Source organism: Chamaea fasciata, unplaced genomic scaffold (genome assembly GCF_029207755.1).
Source record: "Chamaea fasciata isolate MVZ Bird 193981 ecotype frontalis unplaced genomic scaffold, bChaFas1.0.hap1 SCAF_3, whole genome shotgun sequence".
NCBI lineage: Eukaryota > Metazoa > Chordata > Aves > Passeriformes > Sylviidae > Chamaea > Chamaea fasciata.
Window position 1 is genome coordinate 10,154,080 of NW_027094088.1, and position 21,923 is coordinate 10,176,002.

Sequence of the window (21,923 nt, forward strand, 5' to 3'; positions counted from 1 at the left end):
TCACTTGCTTGGTCTCCTTCCCTCTCAAACAGCTCAGGAGCAGGGCAGCTGTTTGCAGAGCCTGGGACTGGGGGATACTGAAAAACAGGAGCTGCAGGAGAAAGCAGCAGCTTAGGGATGAAGAGAGGTTTCAACAGCAGATAAAAGTGTAGCAAAACTATACAGAAATAATGAAGGCAGGTTTGTAGCTGCTTTTTCCCACTTTGAAATTTACAGTTTGAGTATTTGTGATGCTGGAATGTGGCATGGTTGGAGAAGCCCCCAGAAGGAAACGCTTCCCAAAATCTCTGCCATGGGATAGGAGTGAGGCCAACAGTTTAGGAAACTGATCAAACAAAGGTCTGGACATTTTATACAGTGAAAGCAGAAGTCAAAAAGCAGCAACTTTTAAAAAGGTTAACAGACCTAATTTATGCTTAGGGCAATCCTCAATTCTTAACGAATGTCAGGATGAGGTTGATTGTTGAAGAGCAGACTAATGATATGTGTACTTTTCTGAGGTATCTCCCAGTGCCCAATTTGAAAAAGCAGAGTCTGTATGTTTTCCATCTTTCTGGATTTGGTGGCAGTTACCTCTGCGTTGAGCAGAAAGCCAATTACCCAAAGTTCTGGCTAATCAGCCTGGTGGACATCAAATGTTCAGTCCCATAATGGAACCACTCCTGGCCCTACAGGCTGCAGAAGGTTGAGCCTTTTTTGGGAGAACACAGACCAGTGTAGTTTTGTTAAAAATTAAAGTCATTAGGAAATTCAGACAAAAGTTTCTGTAATTCTGACCAAGCAGTATGTAAATAATCTGATTGTTAGCTGTCAAATGCAATTTCTGTATCAAAAAGAAATCAGGTATTGATATCAGAACATTGTCACCATAGGAATCAGGGTTTTTTATTGTGGGGGAGAGCAAGCAATACTGAAATTCAGTGACGCTGAGTACTGGCACAGCTTCCAGGGGCATTCCAAACCTCCATTCTCCTGAAAAACATGTGCGCAGAGAAGGAACTGTCCTTCACTAAAGACAGCCTCATGGGGCATGCAGTTCCCTACCTTAAGGGTCAGACTCAATGATCTCTTTCAATATTCTGTGATGTGTGACTTAACCAGCACATCACGCCCCACAGTTGCTGTGTTCAGTGGTGCATTTGGGACAAAAGCAGCAGCACGAGCAGCTAATATCATTCCTTGCTTTTGATTCTTTGTTTTAGTATCTGTCATGTCCAAACCAGCCAAAAAATGGCCTCAGCACATTCTGGCAGGTGGAGGCTGAGGGAGCCCCGGGGGCTCCATTCACATGCCTCATGTGTGACCAAGCAAGGGCTGAGGAGCCACTGCACAGCCTGGTCCTCAGGGTGGGGTCCCACTCCTGCTGCAGCCCTGAGCAGTAAGCTGGAAGAAAGCATTAAAGAGACCAACGGGACCTGTTGGGATTTTCACATACTCAATGGCTATTGGGGGGTTCAGCCAGCAAGAACAACCCCAAGTGTGTAAGAACAGAAAAAAACAGCAAAAAGGCAGCACAAACCAAAAAAGGGTTTTTAATTTGGCTGTAACATTCCAAGGGGGACAGCTATGGGATCTGCCTGCGGAACGCACCAACACACACGCACTCGGCTTTACAGCCCAGAGTTCCAGAACTGCCTCTGTCACACAACGCCAGCTTCAACACAGCATTACTGTCCCGTTGGGATGCACTTGGGATGAGCTGCACAGACAACAGCCCTTAAAAACTGGAATGATAATATGCAGGTTTTTCCATTCCTATCATTTGTCCTTTATTTGAAAAATTAAATGCTTATAGCCCATTGTTAACTATTCTTCGCAGTAATTTCACAATTTAGCCCAGTGGTGACCAACTGGTTTCCTTACAGTTCTCTTAATTCACAGCTGGGCTGAATTTATTTCGTTTGGTTCTTAGGTTGCATTGAAAAAATGAATTTGTGTGACAGTCTCCACATGTTTTAATCAGAAACCTCACTGCACTCAATTCCTGCCTGAAGAACACTATAAAAAGTCAGAGGAAAGAAAGGTAGTAGAGCTCTCCATTCTGGTTAATAACATAGAGTATGTTTACAGCAGCCCAGAATAATTCAGGTGAGAAGGGGCCTTGGGAGATCTCCAGCCCAACATCCTGCTGAGCTCTGAGATCTGACCTGGGAGATTTATCCAGTCAGGGCTTGAAAAACCCCACGGAAGGAGAGCACAGAATTTTTCTGGGCACCTGTTCCACACCTTGACTGTCCTAATCGTGAAAAAGGTTTTCCCAATACTCAGAACCCCCCCCTTACAATTCATCCTGGATCGACACAGACAAAAGAGATGAGCTAAAAATGCAGGCTTGGGGGAAAACAGGTTTGTTTTCTTACAAATGCATAGGTGAGGAAATGTTCTCCATAAGGGGAGGTAACTATTCTGGGCAGCCCTAGGTTTGAATGAAAACCATTTCCTGAGGAGCAGACTGGCTAAATGTCATTTCCAACCTCCCATGACCCAACTCCCACTACAAGTGAATCTCTGCAGCTTTTTCATTTCCAGTTAAAAACAACAACAAAAAACTAATAATATCAACATGCATCCACACACAAGGAAAGAAGTGAAGTTTCACTGATCCGTGACTGTGCTTACTGGAACTCTGAATAACTGCAAGTGTTTTCATAACTAGTGCCCACCAAGCTTCTCAAAGTACTGAGAGAGCACCAAGACTGATTTTAATAAGCAAAACCACTGTTTGTACTTTGAAGTGTCATATTAAGACACCTTCAGTTGCATTCCAGCATTTAAAGCATATGCTAAGATCCGAGTATTTTCCCTGACATCTTTGCACATGCCTCAGTTTACACAACTGCTCACTGCTGGCCTCAGTCAGTCCTTCACCTTGTTGCTAGGAACTTTTATTTTAAAACCCCTCAGTAAAAAACTTGCCAGAGCAAGCCAGCAATACCAGGCACAGGCTGATCCTGCTCATGGGTGGGTAGGAAATGCTTGAGAGTATCAGAGGGAGTAGCCTTGATCTGGAGGAATTGGCTGTTTACTCAGCTTGCAGTTCCATTGCTGGGACAGTTTGCAGATCCCTCTGCTGAATATCCCAGCTTGTCTCACATCTACCAATGCTGCTCTTTTTAGATACCCTTCAATTCTTGCTTCTCTTTAATTCCTTACTCTTCCCTCCTGTATTCTGTACTTAAACTCTTGGCAATGAGGGCCAAAATCTGACTGAAAACAGCAGTTCACACTGTGGTCCTGGATAAATTATGGTACAATTAGCAACGTCACTTTCAAAATGTTAATGAAATAAAGCTGCTCCTTTAGGAAACCAGATACTTTACAGCTGATGATTTATGGTGACTCCAAACAGGACTGTGAATTTGCAGAGCCAAATGAGGCCATGCTGTCACTTCTACTCACTAAATACTTCATGCCACTTCTTGAGGAAATGAGACCTGGCTTGGTTACAAGAACCATCTCCTCAGTATCTTCTCTATAAAATCTTATCCCTTCTGGAAGTTGAATTTCCATCTTGTTGATGATACGCAAACCAGATCCATTCTGTCCCTTCTGAGGAGCAGGTGGATGCAGGGGCTGGTTTGGGACAAAATGACATGTAACTGTGCATCCACAGAGATCTTTCCAGGAACCTCTCAGATTCCTTTTCTGGCTCAAGGGGCCTTGCTGTCTGCCACTGGACATTTTGGGCAAGCACATGTACATGCAATAAGTGTGGAGCCTTGTGGGGTAAGTAAAAATTCCTGCACAAATAAGGGGAATAATAAATCAAGCCCAAGAGTTTTAAGTCAATATGAAGAATTAATCTATTTGCTGAGCCTTCTGTAGATAAGAGGTCATTGTTCTTTGCTTTGAAAAGATTTTTGTTTTTAATATGTATTTAGCCTTGCTTATCTATTATGCTTCGCTTCCTTTTTATTTTCCTTTCATTGAAAACAAACCCTAACTCCTTAAAAATCATTTGGACTTGATCCTAAAACACATTGAACACTTCCCAGTCCAGAAAATAACAGGGTACAAGAACCTTCATGACTTGGATTTCATTTGTCCGACATGTTTTTGAACCTCTGAAATCAAATCCCTTCAGAAGACCCTCTGGTTATTAGCTGAGACATTATTTCTTTTCTTTCATGCTGATTTTTTTTGCCTGTCCATGAAATCTCCAAAGCAAACTCACAGTCTATTAGGTCCTAAATAAATTTAGATATAGATCTCACTACAGAGGACGTTCAGTTAACTGCTAGCAACCAATCTTATCATTAGCCTTCCATTGGTGTTTTGCATATTTATCCGTAGCATCTAATTAAGTAAACCCAGCCTCTAAATCAGGGAAGTTAGTTAAATGCTATCTATGAAAGTTTGAAAGCTACTGAAGCCCACATGTTTTCAGTCTGCTAAAAAACTTCCCCTCTTCTTCAGTAGTCCCTATCCAGAAACCTTGTATTTTGGAAAAGCTTTTTTTCAAAAAATCCTTACAACCCATAACTTTCATCACCTGGTTCTTGCAGTCCTCTGAAATACTCTCCTCTCTCCTCTCTCTCCTCTCTCCTCTCTGTTTGCTGCTTGAACATGGTCCTGGGTTTTGGTTCAGTGTTTGGAGCAGCACAACAAGGGAATTCTTCTCCACAGCCAGAGCTTCTGAAACCCAGGAGCACAGAAAAATCCAGGTTAGATCTCCCAAATTTTCACAATGAGTTTGAGGTTGATTAGCTTGGGATAAAGCTTAATGTTGCACACATTGGTTTGGGTTATTCCAGCTAACAACTATAATTGCATAAATAATAAGATTAGTAAATTACTTTTAAAAACTACTTTAAAACACTTTCGCTTTAGAACTTTAAGCGATTCCCCCCTTTATCCTATAGGTAAGAAATGAATGTGCTTGTAGATATTTATTCTTTCTCTTCTATAAATAGACCATCTCCCTCATAGTCAGCTACATCTCTCCTTGCTTCACCTTTTCATGCTAATCTTTGCTCTTGGCATTAATTACTTGGATATAATTAGCCTCTCCTAGATTCATCTTCTGCCAGTTCACCTCTTGCCTCATCAGTTCCTGGAAGGCTGCACTTCCATGAGGAAAGAGCCACCAGTCAACTTGGTTGCCATCCAGCAGCTCAGTGAGGATGGCATGGACTTGCCCCGACCTGGTCCGCTGCAAAGCCGAGTGGACAATCAAAGCACTGGAATTGAATCCATCTGGAAGGCATTTGAGGCAGCAAGACATCTCTGAGAACCCTAAGTGTGATTGACAGCTTTTTCCAATAGCTTTGATGAAAGTCTGAGTTGAGAAATCTCTTCTCCCATCCTGCAAGAATTTATGAGCAGAATTTCTTTTGACCAACCACCACTGGCCTGTGTTCAGCAGCATCTGAGGCCCTCATGTTTCCCTGTGGATCCTGCCCAGCCATTAACCTCTAGAGTGGATTTTAATCACACATTCATGGCTGTCTGCTTAAAGCTCCAGACAGCCAGACAGTGCCAAATAATGTACTGACAATGTCCTGGGCATCCCTCAGATGTGCCAGGATGCAGACAGGCATCCCTGGCACTTGGCTCATACATTCCATTTGCAAGAGCATAAGGATCTGGGATCTCATGCCTTTTAAAGAGGGGAATGGAACACACAGAGAACCAGGAAAATAACCTTTTGGGGTGCGGGGGGAAAAAAAAAAAGAAAAAAAAAACCTTTGATGCTTTTTCAGGAAGGATGGCTACAAGAAAGATAGAGAGGGATTTTTTGCAATTTACTTTTTCACGTGGAGACATCAGGTTTATATCAGAGATTAGGAAAAAAATTCTTGGCTTTGAGGGTGGTAAGGCCCTGGCACAGATTGCTCTGAGAAGCTGCCCCATCCCTGGAAGTGTTCCAGGCCAGGTTGGGCAGGGCTTGAAGCAACCCGGGATAGTAGAAGGTGTCCCTGCCCATGAAATGGGGTTGGAATTGGATGAGCTTTTAGATTCCTTCGAACCCCAGCCATTCTATGATTCTAAAGCTTCCCACTCATCTTTCTTCCTGGGGCCAGAAGCAAAAGAAACATCTCAAGCCAAGGAGTATTAAAAAACTTTTCCAGTGAATCTGTCAGGGCCTGTTTCTTCCCTCCAGTAAGCTGCAAAGCCAATTCCTTTTATTCCCGCCATTCTCCAGAGGCAAAAAGCTCAGTCTGGATGGGCATCAGTGCTAATGATTGTCCCACAGATCTTTTCTCCCTGTGTCCTGGGCTCCGTGCTGCTGGAGTTTTCCAACTCCTGCCAGTGATCCAGGACTCTCCTGACGTGGAACAATGGCCCAGAGCAATGTTCCCTCCTTGGAGGGGTTCATTTCTCCCTGTCCTTGGCTCTGCTGCTCCCAGAGCATCAACACGTTTCTGGGGAGCGCCTGCACTTGGTCACAACCACAAATGGCTTCAAAAGCAACAATTTTCTTTAATTTGGTTCTAAAATGTTCTTTCAGGAATTTCATCAACTTACAGGGAGTAGCAGGAATTGTCAGAGGAGCTGCGTCTCCTCTCACAACCACCTTGCAAAAGCTGGTTTTCTCACAAGGCTGTGTCCTGACAAAGCCTAGTTGTCTCCCCGTGCTCCCTTACCTGTGTTCTGTACATTTTAAGATCATCTGGAGACTTGCACAGGGCTGTATCTATTTTAGAGTGTTTTTGTTGGCAGCTGGTGTATGCTACCATGCACCCACGTGAACAAAATTACAGAGTCTGGACAACTTTTGTACAGAATTCCTTTGGCCACGGTTCCTCTGTGGGTTTCATTTGGCAGGAGTGATATCAAGTAGAAGTCTTTCCCTCAGCTTCTGATGTAAACTAAAATACACCTTATAAATAGAAAACACAGGCATTAGGAGCAATGCCTTTAAGCAATCAGCCGCCTTTGGGCTCTGGGAAAAATTCAGTTAGATATGATTCATAAATATAATTAATAGGGTGCCATAAACTCGCCTTGCTCTTCACAAACAAAGGCACATTCTCCGCCTTGAAAAATTAGAAGGGCAGAACCCAAAGGAACAGGGAAGGGAAAACAGGAGAAGAGTTGGGAGATTTAAGGGGGAGAATGAAAAATGGGGCTTGAGTTGTCAGTGGAAAGTATGATTTTGAAGCCCACCAAACAATGTGTGAAGCAAAACCCCACTGCATCCTTCCATGTCCCACTCCTGCTGAGCTCCAGCTTTGCTTTACAGAACTCACCGTGTAGGACATTTCAAAAAGCAGTCAGTTTCTTTTTCAGGCTCTGGTTTAGCTGAAGGCTCCTATTGATTACAACTGGAGCTGGATCAAGCTGGGGCTGCCTGTGTTCTGCTGGCAGCCTCTGGTTTGTAAATACCTTTCATCTCATCCAGCAGTGATGATGATGTGCTGGGATGATGTGGCAGCAATTATTTATCTGCTGCGTTGGGTTTTCTCCTCCATGCTTGCCAAGAGCCCTAAAGTCAGGCCGTAGAGAGGGATGCTGACATCTTTACACTTCCATTAAATCTTCCTGTTTCTTCTGAAGGAATTCTAACAGCTCTGTTGTCATTTCAGCAGGCATTCTTTCCTCACTCTCACACTGATAGATTTGGAAGCACTGAATCTATTCCACCAGATTCAGCAAGTTTAAACTTGTCACAAATAACCTTGTTATCTGATGGCACTCCCCAAAGGAAAACCCCCTCCAAGCCTCCCTTTTCCCAGGTTTCTGAGCATCCTGTCTATATCCAAAGATGAAGCAGGAAAAGCAGGCCTTAGTTATCCTCTGAAGGGATTTATGCACTTGCTTAATACCATGTAAATACTGACAAATAAAGCATAGATCTCGTCAAACTTAAGAACTTAGCAAATAAGGATCATTAGAAACAGCAAACAGAGCTGAAGTATCTACTGCCAAGTCAGTGAGCGATCCCACGTCCTGCCCGGCAATCACTCTAAATACATCTTTTCTCCCACTTCATGTGACCTTTCCAGGTCAGCAATGTTGTGTGTTAGTTTAATATTTTAAAACTGGAACTTTACTGGTATTTGGCCTACTTTTTGCTATTTATTTTCTAAACAAATGATAGCCACTCCCTTCTCAAACTAACCTTTTAAGCTTCGCCAGGAGTCTGTGAAGATCACAGGGTATTTTTTTAAAAAGTAAAAGAAAAAAAATCACATGCTCAGGCAAACAAAGCAGGTTGCTGCATTTCCCCCTCCCACCAGCCCTGCAGCTGGATGTTCAGGATGCTTCAGGAGTTCTCCACTTACTCTAGGAAACATTGCTGAAATCTCATTTTCAGTGAAAAGTGCCAGGTTTATGGAAGCACATCTATTCTGAGGCAAACCCATGTAACTTCCCAGCCAAACACCAGGGGGAAAAAAAAAAAAAAAGAAAGAAGCCAAGCTGTCCCAATTGCTATTTCTACTTGATTGCTTAAAGGCAGCTGGGAAGGCAGGTCATCAGCCTGAGAGCAGAGCACATCCCAATTTTAAGGCAAAGGAAATTTGGAAGAAAAAATAGCCCTCTCTTCCCAAGGAAACTTCTGGTTTTTAGAATGTTCATTTTAATTTATTACTGACTCATTGAAAGAACAAAGTATTTTTGGTGTCTTTTTTTTCTTTCTCTTTTTTTTTTTTTTTTTTTTTTTTTGTTCCCAAATACAGAAAAAAAAAAAAAAGTGGCTAAGCCCCAGAAAAATCTTAGAGAAGGGCCAAAAATAATAATAATTTTCAGTTTTCAGATTTTTTTGTCAGGTTTTTGAAAGAACAACAAATACTTCCCAAGCACCGCTCTCACTTACAAACTTCAGCAGGCTGCACACCCTCAGCTTATTTCAGTTACCCCTCTCATCAATTTCCCCTTTTCCACAACCTCCCCTGGGCTCCGGTCTCGCTTTTCCCATGTTCATTTTCCTTCCTTCATTAGTATTCATACTACTTTTTTTTTTTTTAATTTTACCTTCAAAGGATTGATTTTTTTTCCCCCTGATGCTTCTGCCTCACTTTTGATTCTGCCTGGCTTTGCCTCTTGCACCTATTCTCTTTCAAACAAAGAATTTTTTAAACTTCAAACTCAATTTTAAGCCCTCTTCATGTGAAGAACTACATGGAATGTTGAATTTCCCACTTAAGTTCTAAGGAGGGGGCAGTTAATAAAAATACTTAGGGCAAAACAAACAAACAAAAAATTCTAAAATCCAGTTCCTGATGGTTTTGTTAGATCAGAACTGTCTAACACTGCTTGGGTTTGGCATAGTCAAATTTATATTGCCACAGAAACCTTAACTTCTGCACATCCTTTCAGAAACTTCACTTGAACTGTGCAACCTGAACATCATGTTTTTCTATCCCAGCTCTTCCAGTCCCCTCCCATCCCTAGAGTATATTTTGGACCAAATCAACTGATGTGTCTTTTTTTAAGTACTATTTCCATAATTTGCTTTTGTTCTTCTATCATTCAAAAGTTATAGAAGGCATGAAAGTGAGAATTTCTTTTAACCATTGCTATTTCACAGCCCAGTGCATGCAAATAATACTTTAAATATGTTTTAGATACATTTCTACAAAACAAGGCATCTGTGGGTACGTCCAGCCACATGCTAAACGTATCACATAACCACATAGGAAAAATTCAGAACTGCATAATGCCTTCAAAGGCATTTCTGAAACTGGAACAGCATCAGGAATCTGCTTATTTATGTGGGGAGCTGTGGAGATTGCAGCATGTTGGTACTGCCAACAGATAGGATGATTAGTGCTAAAAACAATATCATCATTTAGATAAGCCCTCTCCTTTGGAGAGTTGCTATTGAACTCGGCTTGAACTTAAATGTTCTCAGCCTGGAAACTAGAATTCCTAAAAAGGCTCATTCAGCCTGCAAAAGCTGAAGGGGAATGAGATGGTATTGATAAAATTGGTCTCATATCAAATATTCTAAGTCACTTGCCCTACATCTGAAGTTCCTTCTAAAGGTCCCTTGTTTCTTGTGTCAGCAGAGCTTCTCTGATCAGCTGCACATCCACTACCACAAAACCCCCAAAATCAGGATCCTGTATTTCTAACTGGGACTAAACCAGTGGAAGACATGCCAGCATACAAGACAAGCAACGTGTTTTGCAGGGGCTGTTTTCTGAGCTGTCTCAGAAAGTTAATTTCTGAAGTGTGCCCTGAACTTACTTTGTGGGTAGATATTTATATTTTCCTTTGCAGGGATCCAGCAGCTGCCAGTTTAAGTGCTGTGAAAAGGCTTGCAAAGCTTTAATGAGCTTCAACTTCCTAATTAAAAACCACAATGAGCTTTCAGGCCTTGATTTCCCCAATATTACAGGTTGTAGCAGTGATATTTTGTTCAGTCAAGCCTAGCTAAAGGAAAATGCTTATGAGGTTTCCAAGGAGAGAAATAAACAAAATGGAAATGAAGAGGGAACTTGGAACTTTTAAGTGTACATAATTAAGAAAAAAATACATCCTTCAGATAATTCTGGAAAGTATTAGGAGATATTCATAATTCATAAGCAGTTGTTTGGTTTTCTTTTAAGCAAGGGGGCAGCTTTACATCAAACACTGACTAGCTTTTCCATTAACTTAAGTAAACAAACCAGTATGCTTCAAGTTAAGTGAACATTCTCTTTTTTTTCCCTTCCCCCCACTTTTTAGCTTTTTTTTATTAACTGTGTGAATTAGAAATAAGAACAAGACATTTACTTTCAAATAGGAATTTAGTCTGTATGCTATTTCTTCATGTTAAAAATACTTTGGAACACTCACAAAAACAATGTTAAGCTGAATTTATGGAAATGTTCCATATCAGTTTTGAAGATGATATGCCAGATGTCGGGGAGAGCTCTTTCATCTGCAATAATGGAATAGTTTAATCCACCCTTGTTGTTTTTGAGCACTGTCCAAGTGTATTGGTCATCATGGGTGGGTGATCCTCACTTGGGCAGGCATGAACCAAAAAGCACAAGTTGTTAGACCTCTAGCATAAAATCACAAGAAAGCAACAGCAGGAAATACTCTAGTGAAAGTAAAAATAAGCTATTGCAAAATGTAAATCAAAAAGTTTAACATTATGACAACTCATGTTTTGAAGCACTCAGAGACTCACAGATACATTGCTCTAAATTAGTAAATTGTAATGACTCCATTTATTTTAAATGAATCTAGATCCATCAAAAGCATGGAATACTTTTCTTTTTGATGAGTGGGGAGACTAATAGTTAACAATGTGATCTTCTAAGGGGGCGTTAAAGTGCTCTTCCCTTTGAGAAACTTTAAACACAAGGACACATTATTGTCCATATTCTTATTTTAATGATACACATTAAAGTAGCATTGGATAGAAAACTCTTCCGGGAATAGTTTGTGGCCTTGTATCAGACTAACACCATATCAGCCGTACCACTCTCACTTGCAGTGATTATTTTAATTCCTGTGTTACTTGGCCAATATTTTATGTGTCACATTCATTTTATTTACTGTGGCTGTGGTTGGATAATGAGGTGTATCCATCTAATTCCAAAGGATCTTTGAATTAGAAGCCATTTCCCATGTGCAATGCACTTCCCAGAGTGTGCTGGAGAGGGAAGAAGCATCTCATATGGAGGGAAAGAGCAGGAGAAAGGAAGAAATGCATTTTCAAATGCATCAGTTCAAAGCTCCATTCATTTTTTTTCTCATTTCTCAGCTGCCTGCCACTGGCAAGCATGTGGGAGATGTTCTAGTGCTGAAAGCAGTGGCTCACTCCTTTATTGAGCCGTTCTGTGTGATAAGTCAATTTGCTTTGGACATACCAGAGACAACAGATAATTATGACAGAAAACTGTATGGCAGGCTCACTTACAACAGCTTGTTAGCTCTGTTCTGTTAATAGAAGAATGCTTTTCCTGTACCTTTCCATTCCTGGAATCACCATGCTTGGGTTACTTGCCCAGATCCACAGAAGTTGCTCGCACTTTTGCAGTCCAAATACAAAAATCACACAATGAGTTGCAGTGCATTCAATTCTCTTTTTGCACATTTACCACATCAATGTTTCAATGCTTTCCTTCTCCTGTGTTCTGTCGTGACATCCAGGAGCAGTAAGAGATGAATCCACAAGGAACTTGCTTTTCTGCACTCTCAAACTGGAGAGGGGAAATGTTTCTGCACACCAAAGGAGTCGTGCCGTTTTTCAGGAAAATCTCATTAATTTAAACATTCTACCTCACCTGTTTGCTTAAATGTAGGTCTTGGCTCTCACATCTCTTTTTCCTGTGCAAACAAGTATTTGTGCAGGTTACCGTCACTCAACTGTGAAAACTTGTTACCAGGGCAATCAGGCCAATATACCTCACATGAAAGGGCAAAGGAAAATTTAAAAGGGAAAAACCAGCGAAAAAGAGGGAGGTTTTGGGCTGCTGCAGAGCTGTGCAGAATTAGAGAGGATCCCTCATGACACCACTGGACAGTGACAGCACTTGGAGTGAAGGTCTCTGCATTAGCAGGTTTTGCCACTCCAGGAATGGGAAATTTCTCCAGATATTTCATCTCCTGCTGTCTCCTGCCCTGATGTTATGTAACAGATTTTATGCTGAGCTCTACCACCACAAAGCACAGCCTCCCAACATCAATGAGTTAAAAGCTGTCTGGGCATCCAGCCCAGATGAATAACATCGCAAATTTTGAAGGAAGTAGCAAGGGAAATAGAAAAGCCTTTGACAGAAATTGTTGATAGCTTGCTAAGGCTGGGGAGGGAACCAGGGAATTTGGAGGTTGCTAATGTTGTTCCTATGTGTAAGAAAGGATCAGGGAGGATCCAGGAAACTACATAGCAGTGAGCTTGGCTTCAGTTGCAAAAACAATACAAGAAACATAAATAAGGGACAAAATACTTAATTTGGTCAAATAAAAAAGCCCATACTCATGGATGAACTGTAGAGGTCTAATTTCTCCAAGTATGTTATCTTCAGGTGGTTCTTTCTGAAAGATGCCAGTATAAAACATCTTAAAGACAGAATAAAAGTTAATGAAGTGGGCAGAAAGGGAAAGTTTTGACAGAACACTGAGGTTAAGTAAATTGCCAGTGATGTCGCAGCACCGTGTAGATCGTTGTGTGTCTGATATCAGACTGTCTGGTGCCATTGCTGATGTGAGAGCTGGTGTTTGCTCTTCAGATGAATCCATTAGAAAAACAGACCAAGTCATTTTCTGGCCTCACTCACACTGAGAACTCAAAAAATTTAAACCCATTAAGTAAAATATTTATGGTTTACATTCAAAACAAATTGAGAACAGGTTCGCTGCAGTCCATGACACGTGCAACACTGACATCGGTGGGACCGTCAGGGATTTGAATTCCTGTGACCCATTCAGAGGCTGCTTCACTGGTGCTCCTTGGTGGGGACAGAAATATGAATTTCAATACCATAAAATATTTTAAGAGCCTTTTTTTTTTTTTTTAATGTGGTGGAATATTAAGATTGTTATGGACCAGGATAGAGGAAAGCAACCTGGAAACGTTTTGTTTGGACAGAGGAGGATATGCACAGAGAGTAAGAAGATGCTGTAATATATTGCAATATTTTGAGAGCCAGTGAGTAGCAACAAGCTGAACACCTCAGTCACAGGAGCAAGACACACCTGAGTTAGTTAAGAAAATGTTTCTCTAGCTCTGAGCACAACATACAGGTATGTGCTGGAAAGGAGGAGAAAAGCTTGAAGTGCTTTGAAAAAGATGAAGGTGGACGTGGATAGCATTTCTTCTCTAAAAGTCCGAAGCCCTGGTGAAATGCATCTCCTGGTTTTATGTTCTGCTTCTAATGATATGAAGCAAATTGCAGAGATTAAGCTGTTGCATAAGTGAGCAAGCAGCATGAGTCAGGGGGTTTGGGAAAAGTGAGTCACAGCAGGAAGGGCACAGAGCCAAGGTTGTAGCTCAGAAAGAGAGACTAGCAAGAAAATTTTAAGGATCTAGATAAAAGCCTGAGAGAATGGAGCGCAGGAGAGAAGCAGAAAAATTGCCTCTAAAAGAGGGAGCCATACACAAAGGTAAGGGAAAGCTATAGCTAAAAAGCAGGTCAGGGAAAATTTTTTGTACACAACTGGTGGTTGAAATACAGAGCAGGCTGCCAAAGTCAGCAGTGGAGGGACAGAATTGTGTAAATCACTTCAAGAGGCAGTGCGGGCACATTTTTGGAAAATGAGGGAATCACTGGGTACAGCCATTAGTGAGGCCTGTGGAATTAAAACTATGAAATGCAAGTTGATTTATACTTTGAAGGAATACAGGAGCAAGCTCTGCTGCCCTCCATGGTTCTCACACTATGGCTGTAGCACCCTGCAAACCTCAGACCACTTGTCTCTGCAACTCGGAGCATTCTCTTAACTTGCTGAGAGTTAGGGATGGCAAAGTGTCGCAAAATAACTTTCTAGAACAGCCCCAGAAACTGTTGCAAAAGGCAGTATTTACATTAGGGTGAGTCACTGGGGTCTGAATTACCCTATTTACCACAGCACAGTTGAGGACTTCAATCCACATTTCTGGAAGAGCAGTGAAGCTCACACGTCATTTAATTGAGACATGCTGTCCTTAATTGTTGTGTTTCTGCCCCACTTCTCCTTAGACTCTGACTTTGACTTTAATTTAAGGATTTTATACAGCAACCTGATAGAGGCCCACACCACTCAACCCATTCTGGGCACAGCAAGGTCTGACCAAGCACAAGCCAGCAAGAAGAACAGTGAGACTAAAGACTCTGTCATAGATGCTTAATGGATCTGAATTCAAGTGTTCAGAGAACCTGAATTCTGTGCTTTGTCACATCCTTACAGTGGAGTATTCTGGATGTAATACTTACAAGCAACAGACAGAAAATACTCAATCCAAACCCATTTTGCAAATATTTTTGCTAACCAAAGTACAAACAAATCCCTTAATAAGTTTGATTTTGAGTGGCCTACTGAAAGACTACGTAATTATCTGAGTTCAGTTATTACAATGATCAAGACACTGAAGGTAACCCAGCTCCATTTTTGAGTAAGATTGATCTGCAAAAGGATTGTTAAAGATGTTTCAAAGGAATTTTCCACCTACACAGGATGTAACTGTCCAGAGGAAAACTGTCTGGGAATAAAAATCTGAGTAACATCATTGATCAGACTCAGAGACAGAGAGAGTTTAAGAACTAATCTATATTTCACAGGCTGCATGCATCAATAATCAAACACCGTTCAGGTTTTTTAACTACATAATACAAACTTACAGCCTTTTTTTTATGTGTAGTGAACAGCACAACCTTTAGAAATGTTAGCTGAGATTAGAAAATATAAAGAAAAAAAGAAAGAGCAGATCACTTTCATTACTAGTTACTGGTGTAATTTATATGGCTTACCTGGACAAACAAATGCTTGTACAACATCTAGAAATGAAATTTAAACCAAGTTGATGAGGAATGATTTAAGAATGTTTTCAGGTGTTTTCTTGTCAGGCAAGATATTTGCTTAAGGCAGAAGCCTCAGCTATGGGATGAGCTGCTGAAACAGTTCTGGAGATGAACTTTATCATGATGACACTAAATTTGGAAAAGAGGATGTAGAGGAAAGATGCTCAAGAATGAGCTTGTAAAAGCCCCATATTTTCTTTCTAGATCTGTTTCTTATACTGCACTCATCACTGTGGTATCTTGAGTGCTTTCCAGTAGTGCATTAAGCAACATGACAAACAGCTGTCACATGTTTGTTCTCTCACTCTCTCCCCAGAGGGACAAGTGTGTGCAGTGGAGAGCCTTGTTTTAATTTTTTTTAATTATTATAAATACACATGCACGTAACACATTATTAAACATTCGTGCTAGAGAGAAAAGGTCAGATAAATTTATCTTGCTCTCAGGATCAGAGCTGGTGAGCTCTGTGATGTTCCTGTATCACACCCTTGCCCCACATTGCAGTGTCTTCTCAGAGACCAAATCATGGCCACGGGTGTCTGCACCAGGCAGAAACCAAAAGTTTGGATTCCCAATGCCTCATTTACTGTTCACACTTAAGCCCAGGGATTCTATCAAGAAATATCAACTGGAATGAGGTGCTAGAATTTAGGGAAGAATCTATGCTTCATGTAACTCCCATCTCATTCCCATATTGGATACAGGCTAAAAGCAGGATTTGATGGAACCTCAAGATCACTGTCAGGTCAGATGGTACAGCAAGAGTCATAGTAAATCTAGCAATCTCGTGGATTGGAAAAGTCAGATTTCAACTGGAAAAATAAGTCCTTACAATAATAGAATGAAGACCTGGGAGTGAATGATTTCCCTACAGGGGGGACATAAGTGGGAAAACAGTCTGGAAACTTGAATTTGGTAAGACCCTGAAGAACTGCAGATAGACAATCTACCCACTCAAGAGCCACAGACACATAGTGGGAATCCCAGATCAATCCCCAGTCCCCAGTGTGGGATGATGACTTTTCCCATGGGCAAAGTAGGTGTGCATCGGTAAATGGATAACTCTGCCTCTACCACCTCAGAGAGAAATTGAGCCGCTCGGCCACATGCCAAGGAAACTTGTGTTGCTCTTGCTTCCTTCCAATGACTCCCACATCTCTATTTCTCCAATAACTCTCTGGACAGCTAGCAAACAGACTGTTTGTGATGGACAGTGATCTGGGTCACACTGAGTGCCAAGAGCTGGAGCCTCCTCTCTGGCCTTGCTCACAGGCAGAGCTGCTGCATCACTGCTTAAATCTGCCAGTGCTCCTTCCCATACTCCACTAGGGCTGGGCTGTTCTGGGATTGCACCAATACAATCCACATTTGGCACTGCTTTCAGCCCAGAAATCTTCCCTCACTTCCTCACCCCTGTATCAGTCACAACAGTAGGACACATCTGTAACTACTGCAATACTGGAGATGCCAGCACTGAAACCTTTCCAGGTGCCTGTTGTTCTCCTCCCACTATGTTTCCCTCAAACACAACCTTTGGGCCACCAGCCTTGCTCTACCAGCACTGACTTCCCTGCACAGGTGGGAGCAGCCTCACTCTAAGCACGGCAACCTTACCACCCTTCCCTAGGCAAAGCAGGAGGCTGCTGTCCTGCCCACCCTCACTTCCCACCTTTTACAAACCCAGGTCTTGGCCAGAACATCAAAACCCTCCAAGAGTTTCCAGATGGAGAGGCAGCAAGCAGGCAATAATTGGGAATAATTGCTTTTCTGTCCAGCTGAACTTACCATCAGGTACAGCCCAAGACCATGAGTACATTAGTAAATCTATGAATCATTTTAGCTGGCGTAGCTTATTATTCAATGCATTTTAACTAATCCATCTTAAAAGGCAACTCATGTTTACTCATATGTGAAGCTCCTAAAGATCAAATAAACTTTCTTTGTTCCGGCACAGTCTGCAACAAAAAGGATTGGAATTGTACAAGTATTTTATTTCCAGCTTTCGTAGGAACCATGAGTACAAAGCTCACTAGGTCCCTGCAAAGACTTGCCTTGAGCTGCCTGATGTTGGGGTGGCAGGAGGTAGCCAGTTGTAGTCCCCAAAAGTCTTCACACCTGGGAATGTGCTTTTCAGTGTCAGGACACAAGAGTGAGCTCAGCTAATCCTGCACCAGCACAGCAGCTTCAGCACTGACACTGTGCAGAAATGCAAAGAGCAGCCTAACATAAAAGGCCTTTAGCTTCCCTGTCGAATAGAGGGAAGATGTATGTAAAATATTTGGACGTTTGGGGAAAGGGTAAATGTTGAGAATTAATTCAAACTGTTGATGGTTTATTTTTTTATTGAATCTCGTGGTAGAAATTGTTTTCATTTGTTATGAGAAAGAATCCATCATTTTTTCCAAAGCACCACCCAGAATCTGCCACTGGTGATGTTCTAACATCCCCAGTGCCTATACAAATAGAGAGGTCAGCTGAGATTTGTAAACTAGAGATCATAAGTTTTAAGGAATTTGTTTATTCAACCTAGAGTCTCCAAATTGTGTACGATGCCAAAATTAAAAAGTCATCTCACTGTACTGTGTCATGTTACAATAAAAAGCTCTCCAACGTTTTGGATGTTCAGATGATAAAGCAAATTGTAATTCATTTGTCAGCACATGCAGTTTAATTATAATTAAGTGTCTCCAGGAGTCATAATGAGCAGGCAAAATGAAAATGCTGTTTTTATACTTGTATAAACCTGCATTGAGTGCAAACTAAAAGCTGCCTGAATTACTCTGAAATGCATCGGGCTGGAACTTGCAGTTTTAGCTGTACTGTGCAAATACAAACATACATAAACTGGTTCCAGAGACTTGAACAGATTGACTGAATTAGGGGAATTTTCATGGGAATGACAAGAGGCCGATCTCTTCCTGATGAGAAGGCCACCACATACCAAGTTCCAAGTTCCTGTCCAAAGCATGGAGCACAGGAACCATGCAAGAGATCAGCAGAGTCCTTTTAGTACCAGCAAAACAACATATTTCTAACTCCTCTCCTTCTTGAGAAAGAGCTGAACTACATTTGCTGAAATTTTCTGGAGTAATTCAGCATGAAACATCCAACCAGCGTGGGAAAAAAACCAAAGCAAAACAAAACAGGCAAATGATTCAAATATAATGAAGCTGCAAGGAGTTTAGAGAAAATTCTAGACTAAAATATTAATGGTATTTGACAAACAAATGTTTAAAATAACCATATCTAAAAAAATCTACGAGGGCAGTTTACGAGAATCGAAACGTTACAAGATTTCTGATAGCTGCAAGTGTTGAGATGACACCTTGGGAGTGCATTTGAACTTTTCTGCCTGCACTTATAGGTAGCTTGAATATGTGTAAAGCATTTCCACAGGCTAAATACCTTAAGTAAATGTAATGACTAATATTGCACTTGTTTTCATTTTTGTAAAGATATAGATGAATGTGCAACTGGAACCCACAATTGTAGAGCTGACCAAGTGTGTGTCAACTTAAGAGGGTCCTTCAGCTGCCAATGCCCTCCAGGCTACCAGAAACGAGGGGACCAGTGTGTTGGTAAGTGTTGCTTTTCATTCAGTGTTTTTCTTTCATTATGTACAGTTGCAAACTTTATATTGGTCGTAGAGTAGATGGGTATGCCTGGTGTGAAACAGCTGTCTCACTTTGGAATGCAATGGAATAGTCACTTTACCACAGTAATTAATCACTAAAACATGGGATGAGGAGCTATTTTAAGGATAATCAACACTTGGAGTTCACAAGCTGAGTTTTGCTAATAGTTCCCATTGTGTGATTGTTTGTGTTGGGGCATTGCCCAGTGTCCCAGATATTGGCACGAGTCCCCGATGGCAGCAAAGCACATCCTTCCCCTGAGACTCAACTCTGGGTCCGTGGAATACTCCCTCCCCCAGCCCTGCTCCAGAACTCAGCTTTATGAGCACAAATGAAAGAGATGGAAACTCTGAATGCAGGTACAGGAGAGCTGCAGCCTCTAAAACCGAGCAGGCTTTATTCTCCGTGCCAAGATAAGCTATTGGCACCCTTGGGAGCCATGCAAGCATAGCATGGAATTAAATCCAAGTGCAAGGCAAACTCTGCATCTCTCCTGCCCATCCTCAGGTGGGGGGGACATAACGCCAAAGTACCATCGCCCTGTTCCTTCAGCCTGCATTTCACACCTCTTTAATCACCGTTTCAATGGATAATTTGTTTCTAGAGGCACTCCAGCCTTAAGCCTTGGGTTTGTCAGATAATAAAAACAGCTATGAAGGAAGAGAGTCACATCTACACATCAGGAGATGATATTGAAGAGAGTTTCTTCTAAGACACTGCACTGGTTTTATGCAGCTTAGGAGAAAAGGGTTTGGGGTTGGGGTTTTTTCCTCAACAGAACTCAGGGTTTTCCTCTTCCAGGGATCCTGCATTTCAAAGTATAAAAGAATTTTTAAATTTTTATTTTTAATCTCTTCAGAAAGCCTTGCTGAGGCCATAGGTAAGAAACAAAGAAGATTTTAGCACACAGCTAGAATAACTGCAATTTCTGGGCATGGCTCTTTCTTCAGGATTCCAATCCAAGGGCTTTAGAAATAAACCCAAAAATTCTTACCTCTTTCCTAAGAAATGTAGATCAGGCTCTGAACTCTCAAATTGGTATAAACACAGGTGTATCTGATTTTTCTGAGTTCTCTGTGCAGGAGTAGGATGACTAATTTGGAATGTAGAGTAAACAGGTTTAGAGGAATAATTTGGGAAGATCATGGATTAATTTCTTTAATATCTGGAGTTTATTTAGATTTTTTATATAGCAGATAAATTATATTACTGCCATGCAACAGCACTTCTGATATCAAGACCCATGGTCCTAAATGAAAGTCTCACTGGAAAACAGGATAGAACTGAGAAGAAATGAGAGTCCTACACCCTTATACCTAAATGTGAACACATTTTTGCATCTAAATCTATCCATGAAGATGTCTGGAAAGTGAAATTTCCCTTCTCCTATTTAGGTCAAAACCAAGAATAACACCTGTGTTACATATTACACACTGACCTAAATTACAAGTACATCCCAACAGTTAGTACTGTCAGCATTTCAGAAAAAAGCCTGTCTTTGGGGATTTTATAACAGCTTAGCCAGAAAATGTTCTTGGGGCCAGATCTTGATAGAGGTTCTCCATATGGGAGGAAATGTTTCTCAAATTTGAAAGAAATTTTTCCAAACTATTTTGGCTTGAAGGTAGAGGGAGAAAAAAAGACACATTTTTAACAATTGATTGATTTTAATCTAAATTCACTAACAATTTCTGACTTTTTTCTATTTTTTTTTTTAATTTGCTTGTTCACAACTTGCCAAATTAGTCTTTTCTGAAATGCATGACTGCAGAGAGAATGAATTGTTTTCCAGCGTCACTTCAAACAGATTTGGCCCAATTGATCAGATGAATCTCAGCCCTTAGATCTGCTCAGAGCTGATGTGCCTAATCCCACAAGGAAAATTCCCACTGAAGAAGAGCCAGATCCTGAAAGCATTTATGTGTATAAATGTACCAAAGGATTGCTCATATGTATAATCCTACTTTTTTAAAGTTACTTAAAAGAGCTTAGTTCTGTAAAAAGTCAAGGATAGAAATCTACTGTGCCTCCTTAATTTATTCCATTTCCACTTCCAAATTTCTCTCTGCAACAAGAGTTACAGTGACAATTGCTACTGTATGGATAGCCAGGAATTTTCCGGCATAAGTCTTTTCATTCAGAATCATCCAAAACACTCCACTAAGTTCAGCTCTAAATTTGACAAAGAAAGGGTTAACTTCTAAAGATTATTTTTTCACTTGATATTAAAACAAACACGTTCTTCATTATAAAAAAAAAATTCTTGGCCTCTTTTTAAACACATCTATGGTGGAAACAGCTGGAGGTAGGAAACTCAAGATCTGGCATGGATGTGGGAAGTGCCTTTCTTTGTTCCAGTGAATACTGGTCTGATTTGTGAGAGTGTTGATCCTTTGAAATGTCCCATTGTGTACAAGCCCGGAGCACGGCGGTGGATTTCTTCACCAAGCTCCAGCAGGCCACGGTTCACACACACGATAACGGAATAATAAAACATGTTTTCCAGGCAAAACCAAAGTCACTCTCTCTTCCAGGCTCCAGGGAAGCCTTTTAAAATGCAGAGGGGTAAGGGAATGGGGTGGTGCACGTTCTGTGTGGCTGGCAGGTGAAAGCCCTGCTCTGATGCACACCAGGAATGCTGACTCTTGGAAAGGCAGACTGCTCCACCTCAAAAGCAGGGCTGACCTGCAAGGAGAGGCTGTGGAAGGCTCTCAGTGCCTGAGCGGCACAGCCAGGTGTGGTGCTGCTCGGTGGGAAGGTATCCAGGAGAGGAAGCCAGGGGAATGGGAGCAATGGGAAACCATTGAGGAGCAAGGCAGGGTCTGGGGATCCCTGTGGAAGCACAACCACCTGTTTCCTTCTCAGGCCCATTAATTCTCTATCCTTGCCATTCCCCTGTACTTGC

At 41.4% G+C, this 21,923-nt stretch overlaps 1 protein-coding gene across 3 annotated transcripts in view; it reads left to right on the forward strand.

Moving 5' to 3' along the window:
- EFEMP1 (EGF containing fibulin extracellular matrix protein 1) overlaps window positions 1-21,923 on the forward strand; it is a 45,991-nt gene that overhangs the window by 14,705 nt on the left and 9,363 nt on the right. For all 3 annotated transcript variants that reach the window (XM_066177904.1, XM_066177903.1, XM_066177905.1), the window contains exon 5: window positions 18,839-18,961. In XM_066177904.1, coding sequence (XP_066034001.1) covers window positions 18,839-18,961 — 123 coding nt within the window. The remainder of the gene's footprint in view (window positions 1-18,838; window positions 18,962-21,923) is intronic.